Source organism: Megalops cyprinoides, chromosome 10, assembly GCF_013368585.1.
Source record: "Megalops cyprinoides isolate fMegCyp1 chromosome 10, fMegCyp1.pri, whole genome shotgun sequence".
NCBI classification, from domain to species: Eukaryota; Metazoa; Chordata; class Actinopteri; order Elopiformes; family Megalopidae; genus Megalops; species Megalops cyprinoides.
The window spans coordinates 13,016,744-13,033,229 of record NC_050592.1 but is presented as its reverse complement, the minus strand read 5'-3'; the positions used below and the strand labels follow the sequence as shown (position 1 = coordinate 13,033,229).

The 16,486-nt window shown below is 40.0% G+C and overlaps 1 protein-coding gene across 1 annotated transcript; it reads right to left on the bottom strand.

The window, feature by feature from the left end:
• Nucleotides 1-475: 475 nt before the first annotated feature.
• On the bottom strand, nucleotides 476-12,225 carry si:ch211-113g11.6 (uncharacterized protein LOC559008 homolog). Its single transcript, XM_036537858.1, has 14 exons — nucleotides 11,936-12,225; nucleotides 9,314-9,453; nucleotides 8,903-8,962; nucleotides 8,341-8,436; nucleotides 7,959-8,058; nucleotides 7,285-7,392; nucleotides 6,120-6,259; nucleotides 5,565-5,743; nucleotides 4,929-5,037; nucleotides 4,408-4,609; nucleotides 3,905-4,020; nucleotides 3,564-3,736; nucleotides 3,341-3,396; nucleotides 476-2,968 (listed from the first exon to the last, which is right to left on the bottom strand). The coding sequence occupies exons 1-14, from the start codon at nucleotides 12,012-12,014 to the stop codon at nucleotides 2,622-2,624; spliced, it is 1,905 nt and encodes a 634-aa protein (XP_036393751.1). The 5' UTR covers nucleotides 12,015-12,225; the 3' UTR covers nucleotides 476-2,621.
• Between the last annotated feature and the right edge of the window lie 4,261 nt (nucleotides 12,226-16,486).

Genomic DNA, 16,486 nt, shown 5'->3' with positions numbered 1-16,486 from the left:
TGTACACAAATAAAGTGCTCATTGTAAATTCTCGCCCTCTCAATTGCTGAGTCCTTAAAGTTATCACAAGCACTGTCAAAGTCAGTAATCATGTTAAATGGTGATCAATTTTGTTTTTAGGTCCTGTCATAGACAAATCAGTTGTATTTTATCTCTACACTATTATCTGAAACATGATCTTTGCCCTGGAAAATCATGTAAGGCTTTGCAACTGGTCTTGCGGGTGGGTTTGCCAGTTGCACAATGGTTAGTCTCTTATGGTATCATCTTTTCACAGCTTTGCAAACACTGGCTTAGTACACAGGAAAAATGGCACAAACAACATTGAGCAATCCAGGGCTGTGTGTGAAAGTGCAGGTGGAATTCAGGTAATCAACAGCAAATAGAGAAAGAGACTTTTAAAAAGTGTCTGTGTGTGCATATGTGGGCGTGTGTATGTGTGCACACGTACATGTTTATTTCTGTGTGTGCAGGTGCTCTGCAAGTATTTATGTTTGTGTGCGCGCATGTTTGTATGTGTGTGTGTGTGTGTGTGTTTCCACAGTTTTATCCAGCTGGCCTGGATAAAAACATTTGACTGGCCTGCGTGAATGCATGTGTACATGTATGTTTATGAGACTATGTGCTTGCTTGGGTTTGTGTGTGTGTATGTGTGCATGTGTGGATAGCATGACAGCAAATTGGCAAACAGGCACACAGAGCAAAGTGAACTGAAGCAGCAGGAAGATGAGGTGATTTGACATAGTTTGGATTTGGAACATTGAACTGCCTGCCATGGAGTGCACTTAATGTGATACCCAGACAGGGGAAACAGCAACACAAGGCCTTCAGAGAGAAAGACAGAGTCAGACTGCCTAGTGTTTTCCTTCCAACCTGGACCCACTCCAAGAATGTTCGTATCTTTTGGCATAGGGTGGGTTGCGCTATCTCCTTTAAGTATAAACATATAAATTGAGAGTATGATACCAGTTGAGCAAACACTGCAGTTTTGAAAGTTTAGTTAAGAATACCTTTGGCACATAGTTGGGTCACACCAATTGCTACCTCATGCCCAGGGGTCAGAAAATTCGTTTATGGATAGGAGATAGCAGCTGCTGATTCTGATCACTGAGTATCTTCTAATTTCCTCTTTTAAACCCTACCTTACATTCCACAAAATAAGATACACAAATGTTGCCCTCACTATGAAAAGATTGACCAAAAAATTATACATTCAATAAGACCAACAGGCCAAAATGCTTTATAAAAGAGGATAACCAGTCACCCGAAATATAGTAACATTTTTACCAGCTACTTTTTAATTTGTCTGGCTGTAGTCTTTCTCCCCAGAGTATGGCTGCTATTTCCTGTGCTCCAATTAAAAAATGATCTTGTTGAAACTTACAGAGCCTTTCTTTCAGCATATTAATAGGCATGAGTATAATATCTATTTCAGTAGAATTCCACTATGTAATGTTTTCCCCTCTGAATATCACTATGTAAGTCAGTGACTGTTTTCAAGCCCTGCTGTCATCTTAACAGCATTAGCACTGTATGACACTTGAAATATATAAGTGTAAGCATCACATAAGTAGGTAGCAATGATGGTATCAGCACTTGCATGATAATCAGTTATTTCTACAGCATATAACTGCAAGTCACTTTTTACAGTGACGACAAAACGCACATCTATATGTTATCTACACATGTTGTTTATTTGGCTTCAGCTGCCATTTATCAGTGATTTCATGTGTTATTGTAAATGCTGCAGTGTATGAGTTTTATTACATTTTCATCAAAATACGAGGGGGCTGCACTGTTGGATCAGGCCTTGCGCAGCCACATTGCTAGGCCTGATCGAGCCTCTCTGGTTCTTCCATCAGAGTTCATCCCCCGCATCACGAAGATGGGACTCTTGCCCAGGATCTGACTCAGGCCTCATGCAGTGCGCAATGCCAGCTTCACCAGCTTACTGAGCCTGCATCTACTATATTTTGTGCTTGGTAGGTATTTAACGTACATATTAAGGCTTCTTTTTTTTTTTCAAAATGATTGAGGCTCTATGTATTTCAACAGGATTTTTTTTTCCCTTGGAGCAGCATACTAGCAGTTAATATTCCACAAAGTGGCACAGTCAACTTTAACTTTAAATCTGTACAAAAACACAACAAAATAAATCAAACAATCAAAAAAATTTAGCCTGGCAATGTGGTTCACCAAACTCTTCAAAAATTGGCTCTTTTGAGTCTGAAAGCCTTGGTTCGCAAAGCACTCGCTACAGTACTTGGAATCTGATCCCACTTCTCTTCTTTTATGAGTTATCATAGTAACTAGGTGATGTCTGTTTTTTTTTTATTCAACAACAGACAAACAGACACTGCTTCAAGTAATCCCATTGCTTTTCTAGTGACACCATTTTAAGGGTAGATCACTATTAAGGCAACTTTCTGCACTGCAAAAGGACTTTTTTTTTCTTATTAGTATTATCTAAACATCAAAACAAACCCCAAAACCGGTCACCTTCCCTTGTCATGTTTACCAAAGCTGCAGTTTAAGTGCTCTGCGAACCTGACCTAGGCATCACGACTCTTTTGATGGCACATTTCGTAAGTAGGGGAGGGGGGTTGGGAGGTTCTGAAGGCCTACATCAGCCACAGTGTGGCTGCAGCCAGAAGGAGGGAGGGCGCCAGGGTAGAAGCAAAGGAGGCGGGAAGGGGCCCACCATTGAAGACCAGCCTATAGGAGACCACCTCTTCCTTGTAGCCATTCTCCAGGGCCATGCAGCGGAATACGCCTTCCTTGAGGGGCAGATCCGGGGTAGGAGCTAGCACACAGGAGCCCCCAGTGATGGAGCAGGGGTAACGTTTGATGCAGTTGTCCTTCTCCCAGCCGTAGGTGGCGTGGTAGGAACGCACAGGGCAGGGCAGCAGGACTGGCCCGTCTGAGTCCACCACCACCTCCTTGGGAGATGTGCTGTGGACCTTCAGGGCTGTGGTGGAGTCAGAGCTAGTATTAACAGCCTGAGTTTATAGTTCTTAACATGAACTGTTAAGAAGTGCTTAGTAAATATCAATGTAGACATTGATCATATGTAAAACGGAAGTAATAGATGTAAAGATGTAAACTACTATTGTCTGTCAGATTGATTGGCAGCTTTCAACCACAATATGGAATGTCATGTTCCATATGTGAATGTTAAAGGAACCTTGGATTGAACTCTTGACACAGCCACAGACACACCACTGTCCATGAGGACATTGCTTGTAATTCTTCTACGTCTCCTATCCTGTGCCCTTGCTGGATTTTTGTACTGCAGAATAAAGTAAAACATGGACATAGACTATGTTCATGCTGTACCCACCTGTAGCTTCTCCACAGACAGAAGTGTTGGACTGGTCAAGGCTCTGGACAATTGCACTATGGATCCAATGAAAAAAAAAAAAACAAAACAAAGACAATTAAGGATAGACAGTTAGAAGAAGTATGCTCTGACTGTCTGTTGCTGCTTTACTATATTTAGGAAAACTGGCATTTTTGCTGACAAAGCTCCTGCTTGCTGAGTCCAAAGTTTTTCAGTTCTGTACCCAGTGCTGATGTTGTAACCAGCAGGGATGGGGGTGCACTTCTTCTTTGCTGGGTCCCAGCCGCAGTAGGGATCACGTGAGAGGACGCACTCCCGGCAGGTGTCTCCATAGCGGCTGCAGTCAGCCAGTGGCAGGCGTTGGATCTCTGTGGCTTGGCTCACATAGAGATGGCCCTGAGGAGAGACAAAGCTGAACAATGAAATCTCTGCACCTCAATGCTATTGCAGGTTGTGTAGAACATCTGTGAGGGATTTTTAAAGAAAGTATTAGTGATGCAGTGTCACAGTGTGGCTACTGCATCGGAAGGAATATTTTAGTACTTGTGTGTACTGATGGCTTACCCCTTGAGAGTCAATGGCCATTGCGGTGATAGGACCCTCACTGTGGAACAGGGTATATTGAGAGATGATGAAGGCCTCCTCAATGGTATGAAGGATCTTGAGGACTTTGCCCTTTTCTGAGAGGAGAAAGAAAGAGGAAGATAGAGAAGGAGGTCGAGAAGGAGGAAGGAAGAAGTCTTTATGGGGTAGAATTAAAAGATCAACAGGATACAGATAGTACAAGAACAGACTTAAATCAGGATTAGTGTTTGTTTGGTCAAGCAAAGCACAGCCAAATAGACATACACAACATCGAGCCAGCCAAAATTGCATTTTTGGAAAAATATTTTTGAATATACTTTCAAATTACTTTATTTTTAACAATGTGTACAGGCAACTTATGAAATTTCAGACACAAATTAGAAACAACCAAAATGCCTGCCCCTACTCCACTCTGGTTCTCTAGACCATGATGCATGTCATATCTGGCCCTGTGTCCCAGTATATGTCTAGCTCCAGCTCACCTGTTCCCAGGTATAGCACACTGTAGTGCTCATCATTGACTGCCAGCACTGTGTCAGCAGCTGTCTGGGTGAAGTGGTCATCGGTGGGCAAGTTCAAAGGTGCTTCCCCAACTGGCCTGAGTACATCCTCAATCTCTGGGTGGTCCTTTATCACTGCCAGGGTCTTGGTATTTAGTGATGATGTCACATTCTTAAGGACACACTACAGGGGGTTGGGGGGATGAGGTGGTTGGGAGAACACCAGGGGACTGGGTTACAATTGATAAAAACAGTATGTGAAGTCATCAAAATGCATTACTTCTCAGTTATATTCTATCCTTTGTTTTTAGTTGTTGCTGGAACAATAATTAATAATCAACAGATAGGAAACGTTTTTTTTTTCTTGTCTTAGAGAGACTGTGGTCAAATAACTGTTTTAGGTAAAGGTTTTGCTCTTATGATTTCCAGATGACACTCTTCTTGTCTGTACCACCATATGCACATCATCAATCACAGTATATACTATGTTGTGGCAGCTTTACCGTTCCAGGGCGGTGTCCTGTCAGGGAATTGCTGTAGCCCTTTAGTTTAGAGGTGGAGAAAGCCTTGTCAATGTCTTCAATGGAGTAAGCACACACCACAGTGGTGTCCCTGTGAGAGACAGAACACAACACAGAAGTTTAATCATTAAAACTAGCGGTTTTGTTAGATCATGACTTCATAATTATGACTTAAAATTACTCAAGCCTAGCAACAGCTTGAGAAGTGAAGGCTGCTCACAACACAGATTTTATTCACTTATTTAACCTTTTTTGACCAGGTCTCTTGAAGTTAAGAACCTCTGTTTTCGAGAGAGGCCTGGCTAAAAAGTCAGGAGTGAAATGCAGTACAATGTGCACAACACAGTGTAATGTGCATAAAAGACAAACAAAGCAGAAAGCAGAAAAATGACCAGCCCTTAAACGCAGATCAGAGAGCTTAAACATTATGAACCTTAAACAGACAAATGTTTCTGATTACATCACTAAAAATGGAGTAGTTCTTTTTGGTTATGCAATTGAGCCATCCATACTTACACTTACTGATACAGAGATGAAATTAGCTAAGCCCCCACAGACCAGTCCTCCATACTAGTTAGCCCAGGCTATTGAATCCGGGGAGCAGAAATGTGGTCTTACCAGGCATTGGAGAACAGCCCATAAATTATGCCCATTCTCCTCTCTTGTGCAGTCAGCGCAAATGCCTGTCGCAGGTTGTTGTACTGCCTAGGAGTACTGCCTACTCCGCACATCACCCGGGCCTTTAGGAAAGTGGTCCAGGAGTCAGCTAGCATGTTCTTAACTCCCCCCTCATCCACCTAGAACAAACACAGTGTGTGAGCATCAATGGCCTTGCCCCGTGGATCTGTCTGAACATTCCTAACTGAAGCATACAGTGATACACTGCAGTACAAAGTGGTGATAGCAAAGATTACTGTTCACTCTGCATGTGTCTCTACAGTGTTTTTTTTTTTCTAAAATGGCATTTTATACAACTGTTTTGAACATTTATGTTATGTGTTACCTTTCTTAATGTATCTGGGTGATCATATAACTATTGGCCAAAGAAGAGTTTAAGTATCAGTACATAAAAGCAACTGTATTTGCTCCTAAGTGCAGTAGGCAATTACAACAATACTGTCAGAGGTAGTTGTTTCCTTGATTTCTAAATAATGATAATGACGGTTTGTGTACCATGCAGACGCGTCCAATTCGGGCCCTGTAAGGTTCCTCATCAACAACCGCCGTCTTATTAAACTCACTGAAGAAGAAGTAAATCTCTTCCTTGTGCTTACGGGACCCCGGGATCATTGCTGCACCAACAAACTGAGGATCTACAGTGAAAAATGCACCATGTCAGGTAAGGGGTTCAAAAGTATGGGCCTCATACCAGTGTTTGCTCTTAACAGCACCAGACTCTTACACTTTCAGTAATCCTAAGTCTAAAAGGAATTCATTATGGCTTCAGATAAAAGAGCCTGCAAGCCATAATGAAGGGATGGCCAAAAGACTGTGGCTTCTCTTATGCATTTGTGTGCAACTAAAAAATACGTCTTCGGATTTGTCTGCTGTAAATATCATGACACGACTGAGAGATCCAGTCAGACAAATACATTTCAGGCCAGCTATTACAGTGAGCAGGTTGAAATAACTTGCTAGCTAGCTTCAATACAAAGCTGGTTAGCTAGCTGGCTATTTATCTAGCTGTGTAGAAGTGTCATAATTCACTTGCTAGCTAAAATCAGCCTAGCTAGGTATAACCTAGGATAGCCAATTTATAATCAGGAGTTTACTATAGGAACTAGCTTGTTATATTTTGTGATAATATAGCAATTGATGGTAATTAGATGTTGGTTTGCAGGCCAACCATGGCCTGTTACTGATTCCTTAGCTGATTATTGCTCTTTCTTGGAATGCTTGCAGGAACCATTAATCACAGAAATAAACTTAACAGCTTTTTTTCTGATGAAAAAAAATTTAAACCTACCACCTCACCCCATTCTTTACCGATTGTAGACACACTGGCCCACTCAGTGACGTCAAAAAATACTCACATTGTTTTCTGTTCACGGGGATCCAGTAATGTGGACAGGGAAGAAGGCACTGTTTAGGTGCAACCAACATAATTCCACACTCCACCTGCTCCCCTTCTCCTTCCCTCTGCAATGAACAGCTCTCAGCACTGCCTCCCCTCTGACTCATCCCACTCATCCCCTACTCCAAACTCTACCAGTCTCCCCTGCTTTCATTATCCAGCATCTACAACTCTGTCCTGCCAACCCTGTCCCACCTCCACTCAGCCCACATCACCCCAGTCTCCACCTTGACCTTGAATCCTGTCCCACTCTGCCCCACTCACTATGCAACCACTTGTTCTCAGTCTTCAGCAGCTTGCGGGAGCCGAAGGTCCTGCGGATTGAGCCGGGCTGCGACCCTGCGGCTGACAGGGCAGAATAGAGGCTCCCATCTGAGCGGAACAAGCAGAGGACTGCTTAGGGCACTTGTCACTGTACAATCTTAACATTAGTCATCAACATAGGGATTATATCACACACCACAATGTGGAATTAAAAGTGCACTGTGCAGACTTTTTACCCTCATTTTCATTTTACAGATAGGAAGCAGAAGTCATTAATCTAGAGTAACACTGAAGCAAAGAACTAGAGTAGCACTGAAGCACCATCTTGTTACTATAATATTGGATATAGAGTAGCAGGACCTTCCTCTATTTGGAAAATGCGTGTAGAATCAAGATGGTCTATCAATTTGTACAACAATTTCTTATACGAACCTAGTAAACAATCAAAACATATTTGAACTTTTTCTAAAAGTGATTAACAGAGGCAAAAAACTACCTATTTCTGAGTCATTTGTATGTGGCGCTGGTGTGGAATAAATGAGCTTCATTTATCTATCATCTTGTCAGCCTGAAACATGGGCATTTGGGCATAGAAGGCTCTGTGCTGAAAATCATAGGTTCATGCCCATATAAGGGTGAGAGCATGTCTCTTGGGACTGTATATAAGGTCATACCTGTTGACAGACTGACAGACCTCTGGGAAGGAAAGGGTGAAGAGATATCAGATGGTGTCATCTGCTCGCTGGCTACATCAGTCAGCACTGTGTCATTCACCTGAGCAGAGCAAATAACAAAACAAATTAATATGTGCACTGAAACATCTTTTAAGAATTCATAAGCTGCAGACAATGCCCAAGCAACAGCAGTTTACATGAATTAACAAACTGAAGGGTTGACAACTTGATCAGAGGAATAATCATTCAATACCCACCATTTAAGATAAAGGAGAGAAAGAAGGAGGCAGAACTCAAAGATATAGGTATAAAGTCAAACTGTTCACTGTATACTGACAGAAGTGGTAAGAACAAAGAATATTCTAAAGTACAAACAACTTACCAACTGCCAGCATTTAGGGGTGCCTGCATTTGTACCACAGACCACAAAGGCATCACTGACTTTCTGCATGACAGTTATAAAATTGTCACACTCTATCTGCAGAAGAAAAGACAGACAAGGGGATTAACTTGACAAGGGACAGAGTCAGGTTGAATATCATGTAAACACTACCATAATGCATTGATCACATGATACTGTTTAAATGAATATTCACCACAAGATAGTCTATATTTGGCTCAATAATTGGAGCAGCTCAGGCAAGCCTTGCCTATGAGCAAAATTGTAGTGTGCTACTGTAGAAACCTCTTAATTCTTGATGCATGCTGATCATTGCACACTCTACACACTTCTGCCAAAGAATGTAGGGTTTTTAGGGTGATGCAGGGTTTCATTTGCTCTGCGAGTTTACTTTTGTGGTCAATCAATTTCAAATGCTGTGCAACAGCCTGTGCAAAACGTGACGATGTCACACACTTACATCACCCATCATTTGCATTCACATTACATTTAGAACTGATGATGTTATCCTCTCACATCAGCTGTGTTTTAGCATCTCACCCACCTGTGACTGCGATTTGGAGAGGCAGGCCTCCTTTGCATTTTCATCTGCTGGGACTGGAATCTAGAGCATCAGAGCGGAAAGCATTAGTTTACTCCCACATTCAACGGTATGCAATTTTTCTATTACATAATCTGTGTCATTGGGCAAGCAAGATATGCCTTGCGAGAAAGCAAGAGAGAGCATTTTCACCTTGCAAAATTTCAAAATCAACAGAGTGAATAGACGCTGAAAATTTTTGGAAAAGAAGAAGCAAGACTTTCATTACAGTCTTGAGGATCATTTGGATAGCAATCTCTGGCATGATGCAAATGAGGTTTGATAAACAGATTAAACTGATCCATAAACATATATACCCCTGATTATTCAAACAGTGACAGGATAGCACCATTGGCTCACCCAGTCTTTACCTACCTGAGTCTCTTTGACCCCTTTGCCAGTGAATGTCAGCATGTAAATCATTGACTGAGCCCCCACATAGAGCACATCTCCTCCCTCCTGGAGGTACAGGGTCATGTAGTGTTCTGGTTTTACAAAGTGAAACCTAGTCGGCTCTGCAAGAAAGTTCATAGAGGGGTACAACATGTCTATGTATTTCATTCTCAATTTCAAACAACATGGACATGCTTAACTCTATGACACACAGCACATTTTTCCACAACTGTAAGCACAGCTTTTGTCATCTTATATGACTTGAAGCCATTTTTTTTATTTTTTTTATTTGGGCCTGACATACACCACAAGCTGGTGTAGTATGGGCGGTAGTATATTTTAATACATCTTTGGTTATCACTATGAGCATTATAAAGCAGTATATTTTCCCTCTGGTCTTCTCAGGGGCATTAAAACACAGCACATGACAACAGGACAAAAAAATCCAAAAAAGATAGAAAATAGAAGAAAATAAAGCATTAAAGCATTAACATACTGCAACCATAGACGTTCGGTTGCCATGGCAAAAAAGGTCGTTTCAACACTGCATTTCCACAGTGCATTCTGGCACTTTATTATGCAGCAGACATGATTCTGAAACAAATACGCGCTGACCTTACAGGGCTCTTGCCTTGGTACATTTCGCACCGCCTCCAGGTGTGGGCGTCAATAACGCCGAACATGTGTATATATGTTGTTCTGAAACGGCCTCCCGTCTAACGTAAACTGATCTTAGCACTTACCGAAAACGAGATTCAAATAGGGGGCACGAAATAATACAAACTGTTGAATATTGTATACTTTATAAAAAAAAAACAGTCACGTATCAAAGTGACATGTAAAAAGCTAAACGCTAGTCTGAATGGTACTACGGAGGCTATGTAACATTTCTCTCTATCATCATCATCTCAAGTATGGCCAGTAGTAGCCTATTTAACATTTTATGTGCAGTAAACATTCATGTCATACTGTGCGTTTAGAAAAACGACGGTCAACACCGAAAGTTCCAAGCCGAAATGCATGAAATGTAATTTCTATTCAGCGTTGGCGTATCCGAATTAGAAAATTGTCATCCTCTATTGATTTTGAGCATATTGCGAGGCTCTGCAAGGTATGGAGGCGTGCTTTGAATAGTTAATTGCGCTCCAGCTGGAAGTGTGGAATTTTCCACAGCTATGCCGATGCGTCTACGGTCGCGATGTATAATCGAGGTCGCTGATGCCGCTCCATCCTCGCTCAGAGAGCTCTGCTACCGCAGTACCAACCCTATCAGCGCCAGCACCTGCATTGCAGATTTGCAGCGCTAGTTACGTGGATCTCCGAGGCACGTATTTTTACAAAACAGGCTCCGTGCTACTTTCCGCTGCTTGTTTAACGATATATTTTGCTGTGTGTGGCTATGAAATTAATTCACCGCGACATTAAGGTTGTTTTCCTCATTATTCATTATATTTTAGATTTGTTTTGGCGGACTCGAACAATGTGAAAATTACGCATTAAGTTGTTTGAATTACGACGATGGACAAGCGTATGATAGTGTTTACAAGATCAAGACCTGAACTCAATTATCAAACGTCAAAGTTTTCCTATTGGTTTAACAACGAATGTAATCGGTTTCCATGACTACTGCTCAGTAACTGTTGGAGCATTTCCCACATTTGAATCCTACACCCCCTAATAAATAATGGAGATGTTAAAGTTATGCGGCAGGAGTCTGCTGTCTTACATCACATTTTGTCAAGGGTGCAATTGGATGTACGCACAACTGTTTCACAGTTTTGACACGCACGTGATATGTTGTAGACACAAACGGTGATTAGATGACAAGAGCTATTACTGGGCAAAAATGCACGTATCTACATCACCGCACGTAAAAAAAAAAACACTGAAATATACATCTACTTGGCCTTGCTTATTCATTGTCCTAATTGATGCATCTGCATTTAGTGCTTCACTAAACCGCCGTTGCTATAACTGACAAAATCATACATCCTGGATGCTGAAACTGAAAGATAAAGTAGATCAGCTGCGTTAATGCATTCTACATTAAACAGTCAAGTAAGATACTGGGTCCCAAAGTGGGTGATATTTCTCCAAGTACATCAATGCATCGCTCAATAATTCAAAAAATAAGGGCTTCGAATATTAATTTTGCAACGTCACACTTTGACTTTACCAAATGTATTTGGGTTCAAGGTGCAATACCATATCTCTGATTAAAACATAAAATCTGCTCTTAACAATAATCATAATGATCGTCAACCTTGTCATATTTTCTAGTGACCCATAGCCTCATTCCAATTTAGCCTACTACGCCCTATATTACAGCCAAGCAAGCCATTACGAATGCCGCAGCTATGCCACACGCATGTCGAATGCAACATACCAATCTGTAGGCTACACACTTGCTTACACATTGAATGCAAATACACTGTTCATTCATTCATTCATTCATTCATTCATTCAACAGTCTCGTTTAGTTTGCATGCCTACTTCAGTCTAGTAATATATAAGCAAAAACAGTAAGCAAGAAATCGGCCAAAATATTAAATAGCTATTCCTTCTGGTATCAACAATAATGTAAAGCATTACTTAGACACCTACCTTCGACAGTGAATTTTAGCCTTGGTGACGTCTCTGCATAGACAAGTGAGAAAAGCCAAGCTAATATGATATAATTCATATTCGTTGTCGGCAGGTGTTATCAAAGCTGATTTAAAACCGTCCCCTCTGGACGCGATATCTCTTTCAAAAGACGTCGGAGCGTTCTGCTGATAACAGAGGTGATGCAGCTATTTTATATGCCGATATACAATTCGCTCGTCTGTGTCCCTCGCCCTCGGTCGCTTATCTGGTATGTCTTAACCACAGCGAAATCCTAAGAAATTGGGGTAGGAGGCTCCACCTCAAAAACACACACAAAAAAAAAAAAAAAAAAAAATTAAGGGGGGAGGAGGGGGGTGCTAGTGGTGGGCCAGCGACAGGAAAATAGTGCGTTGTAGTGAACATCTACATCAATCAGTCTCATGGTAATGTGAACATAATTTGCATCTTTACGAATATCAATGGGAATGAGTCGATGATATTGTTGCTTTTATACGCATTTCTGTCATGATTCTGTCGTGAATTATAGAGAAACGTTAGAATTTTGTCCAGCACACATTGAATTTGTGGAAAATAGTTGAGAGAGTGTTATCGTTAATTAGAAATGGATTTATAATTTATTGGAGACGTTATGGGCAGAATTTGTTTCCCTGATGCTTTTAGTCCCTTTTGAATGATTTTATGACCGTGTGACGTAAGCTACGAGGTGATCATTTCTGTGGTTATGCTACTGGCTGTTTTATTTGGTCAACTGTGATCAGATAAAATACCCTCCCCATCATAGCCCTATCATTTGCTTTTCTTGCTTCTTCCAATGTAGCCTGTAGCTGTTTATCCTACTCAGACTGAAACATGAAAATGGTGCACATTTATGATCATTTGAAAGAATCTGCTTATAACCTAGAAACAAACTAAGATATGTAGGCTACATAACCGGCACTGGACTTAATCTTAATCGCGATGTGTCATCACTTAAACGGCTGCATTCTGCACTCTCAAGGGAGCCGTTAATTGTAGTCAATCATTATCTGTCAGTGAACTGTTGGACGCTCACAAGAGAGATGAATCGACAATATATTTCTGCCGTGTGTGCAGCTCGCGAGTTTTAATTGACTCGTCAATTTGAAAAGTGGGCTACTGTAACGTGCAATAAATAACAGATGATTCTGTTAACACGTATAGGATAGACATAGGACATTGCTGTGGCAATTTCCTGTTCATACACTGATGGGCTACTATACAAACGTCATATTCTACATTATGTGCTTGTTTTATGATACAGGCGCAGTACTGTTGTTGCTGTTAATAATAACGATTATAATTATTGCTAACAAGTGTCGGAACGAGTGTGGTCATAGTAACTATTAAAGGGCAACGCTTGTAAGGGAAAGATTGCCAGTGTGATTCACTTCTGGGGTAACTACTGCTCTTCTACCACTGATCAAGGTTCTCAATCCACAACTGCCTCAGTAAAAACCCAGCCATGTACGTGGATAACATTGATCAATCCGCATTCTGGATCATACATCTCAGAATCAAAGTGTCTGCAACCAAACTGCAATGTTGGAAGCAATGTAATGTCTCATTCGTCATGTTACTGAGCATCAGATTATTGTTACGATAACTATAATCATAAATTCTGTGAATTGTAAAACATGGTAAACCATTCACAGTATGTGCCGTTAATTTACAAACATACAATTCTGTAGTACATATAAGAGGATCTCAAAGTTATACGAGCAATATTGGAGCAACTCCAACCTCCAGGATCTAGCGCCACCCCCTGGTTGTAATCTAAATAAAGGCTACAGTATTACAAAGTGAAGGAGTGGTGTATACCCAGTGTGAATGTGCAGTAGACTTATCCCAGTGCAGAAAAGTGTATGTATATGGCCACAGAAGGGACTGGGCATTTTGTACACATTTTAGGGACATCTATCACAACAACAATTAGAGATCTTCACCCATAAAACAGAGGAAACAATCAAATATCAGTGGTGTTTATGTGAACAAACCAATAAGGTCACACTACTGGAAAGAATAGGCAAGATTCAGTGACATTAAAAAACAGAAATTCAACAAGCTAAAAACAATACTTCAAGTACTCCAACGTGTTGGAGGGAATGTGGAGAACTCACTGCAAACTACAGTCATATATTTCGATACTGCTCATAGAACTGGTGTAAGGAGACATGGTAAATATATTCTGTGAATATTTAGAATCACTGCTAATTACTAGTAACTGGCATCCAACCTTTTAAACCACAGGTAGTGCAGTGGGGGGAACTGCACGATCAACTAAATGTACATCATGGAAAAGTAAATAAATCTAAATTAAGAGACCAGACTGACACCTTTGAAAAAAGACAGCATAAATGAGAAATACATGTGAGTTGGGGAGAGACAGGACAGTTTATACAGACACATTTTAACTGGTTATGGTAAAACATTCTTATAGATTGCCATTAATGGAAGGATAGGGTTGCTTGGTGTTACTTTACTACCTGCTGTGAATTCTGCACAGTAGGAAATTTTACATGTAGGTTGAATACAATGCTTCGATCTGAAGGAATTGGGAGTGGTGTGGGGCCATGATAACACTTTGTTCACAATGCTCCTGAAACAATGTTGACAATCTATGTTTAAACAATGGATATTTAGTTTAGAATTGTATGGTGTCATATATGACACACTTGTCATATATGGCATCATACAGAATTAAGCAGTGCCAGTCAGCCAATCAGGGATTTATACCCCTGAAAGTTGGTCTGGATTCTCCAACCAACATATTGATTTGCAGGTTACAATGAAGTTGATGCAGAATGTCTGATGCGATCTTCAGAATTCTGTCATACCCCTAAATATATGAATATCACAGCCATGATTTCTATCTAGGATTTCAGGATTTTTAATACAGGGTGGTGAAACCTAAATACTGTAAACATGAGGTGATCCTGTACAACTTTAAAAACCCCAAAACACATTAGATTAACACAAGGCAGTTTCTGAAACATACTGAATAAAACTCCAGGGTAATTTGCACAGATCAAATTCTTCCCTTATAAGCGCTAAGGAAAACCAGCAAAGCATGCATCATCTCTTAATAAGGAAACAAAACATTTCAGGACTGACCAAAAGAAATTGACATTGTTTTTACATTTAAAAACCAAATAAAAATACTTGTGCTGCTTGACATCTCTTTAGAAGTAACCTACCTGTTCCAGACACACTGCTTATACATCCACTTTCATTGTGTGCATCTTCTGAGAATGTAAAATTCAATTTGCATGGTTCCATTGGGTGTATTAGACAGCCAATTGTCCACAGTGGAACAATGAACATAATTTAAATGAATGTAATGTAATGTGAGGCCCAGAAGGAACAATACACTGCATGGTTTTTTCTTCTGTACTGATGTTGTGCTTCTCTGATCAGTAGTACGGAGTAGCTTGGTTTGGTGGTAAAATGATGACCAACCAGGGAGATAACTTTTCCTTAAGAGGTAACTCTGACTTGTAGCTATGTTTATTACCACAAAACCACTTATTTGTGTATTATTCATAAAAAAGCAATTTGTTCCATGGAATGGCGGTAAAAATATTTATTAAAATGACTTTTTGGATTTGCAGCATACAGATGAAGAATTTTACCTGAATGGTGAGCAAGCCATTCATTTCATTGCTCACTCTTCACATTGTAAATAGGCCTACATTAGATACATATTTGCTTCGTCTGTTTTACAACACAGCTCATCTGGCTCAATCTGTGTAAAAGAACAAAACACTTTTATTGTTTATCTCCTGATCTAAACATACATGTAAGCAGCTGTTATGAATTTATAAACATACATTTAAGCAGCACTGAGCCTTGCCCCAGGTCAGAGTATCATCAAAAAACACCAACACAGTGTAATATGTTATAAGGGTTTAAATATTGATTTTTAACATACATTTTTAATTTCAAAAGAAAATATCACAAATATAAATAGCAAATGAAATACAGTATATACATGAAATAAATATGCTAAAATGTACATTATATATAACAACAAATGCAGTTTGTGCATCAGCCACACTAAAACTTTATTTAAGCATTATAAAATATATATATATATATTTTTCTGTTTCTTTTCCAAAACAGATGAGCTTCATGTTTACCATTCTTTGAGACAGTCTCAGAGTGTTAAAGCCACATATGTTAAGTTCAGTATAATAATGTCTCCACAGTGATAAATATTCTTTGTGGAAATATAGGTGCATGCATAAGATAGACAGCTACGACATCTTTGGGGAAAACGCAACTGTATTATTTTATAATAATTCATAATATATCAGTAATTTATAACTTTCCTCATTTTACTGGACCTTTCTGCCAATAATATGATATCTAAGCTGATACAAACAAATTGGGTCATAATAGAATTTGCAGGTTTTATTGACAGAATAAGAAGAGTAAGCCATTGGAAGCACTGTTACTTTTTGCTTATAGAATCAAGAAAATACATTTAAAGAACAGTACATTTGATCTTATTTCAAGGGTGCAAAATGTACT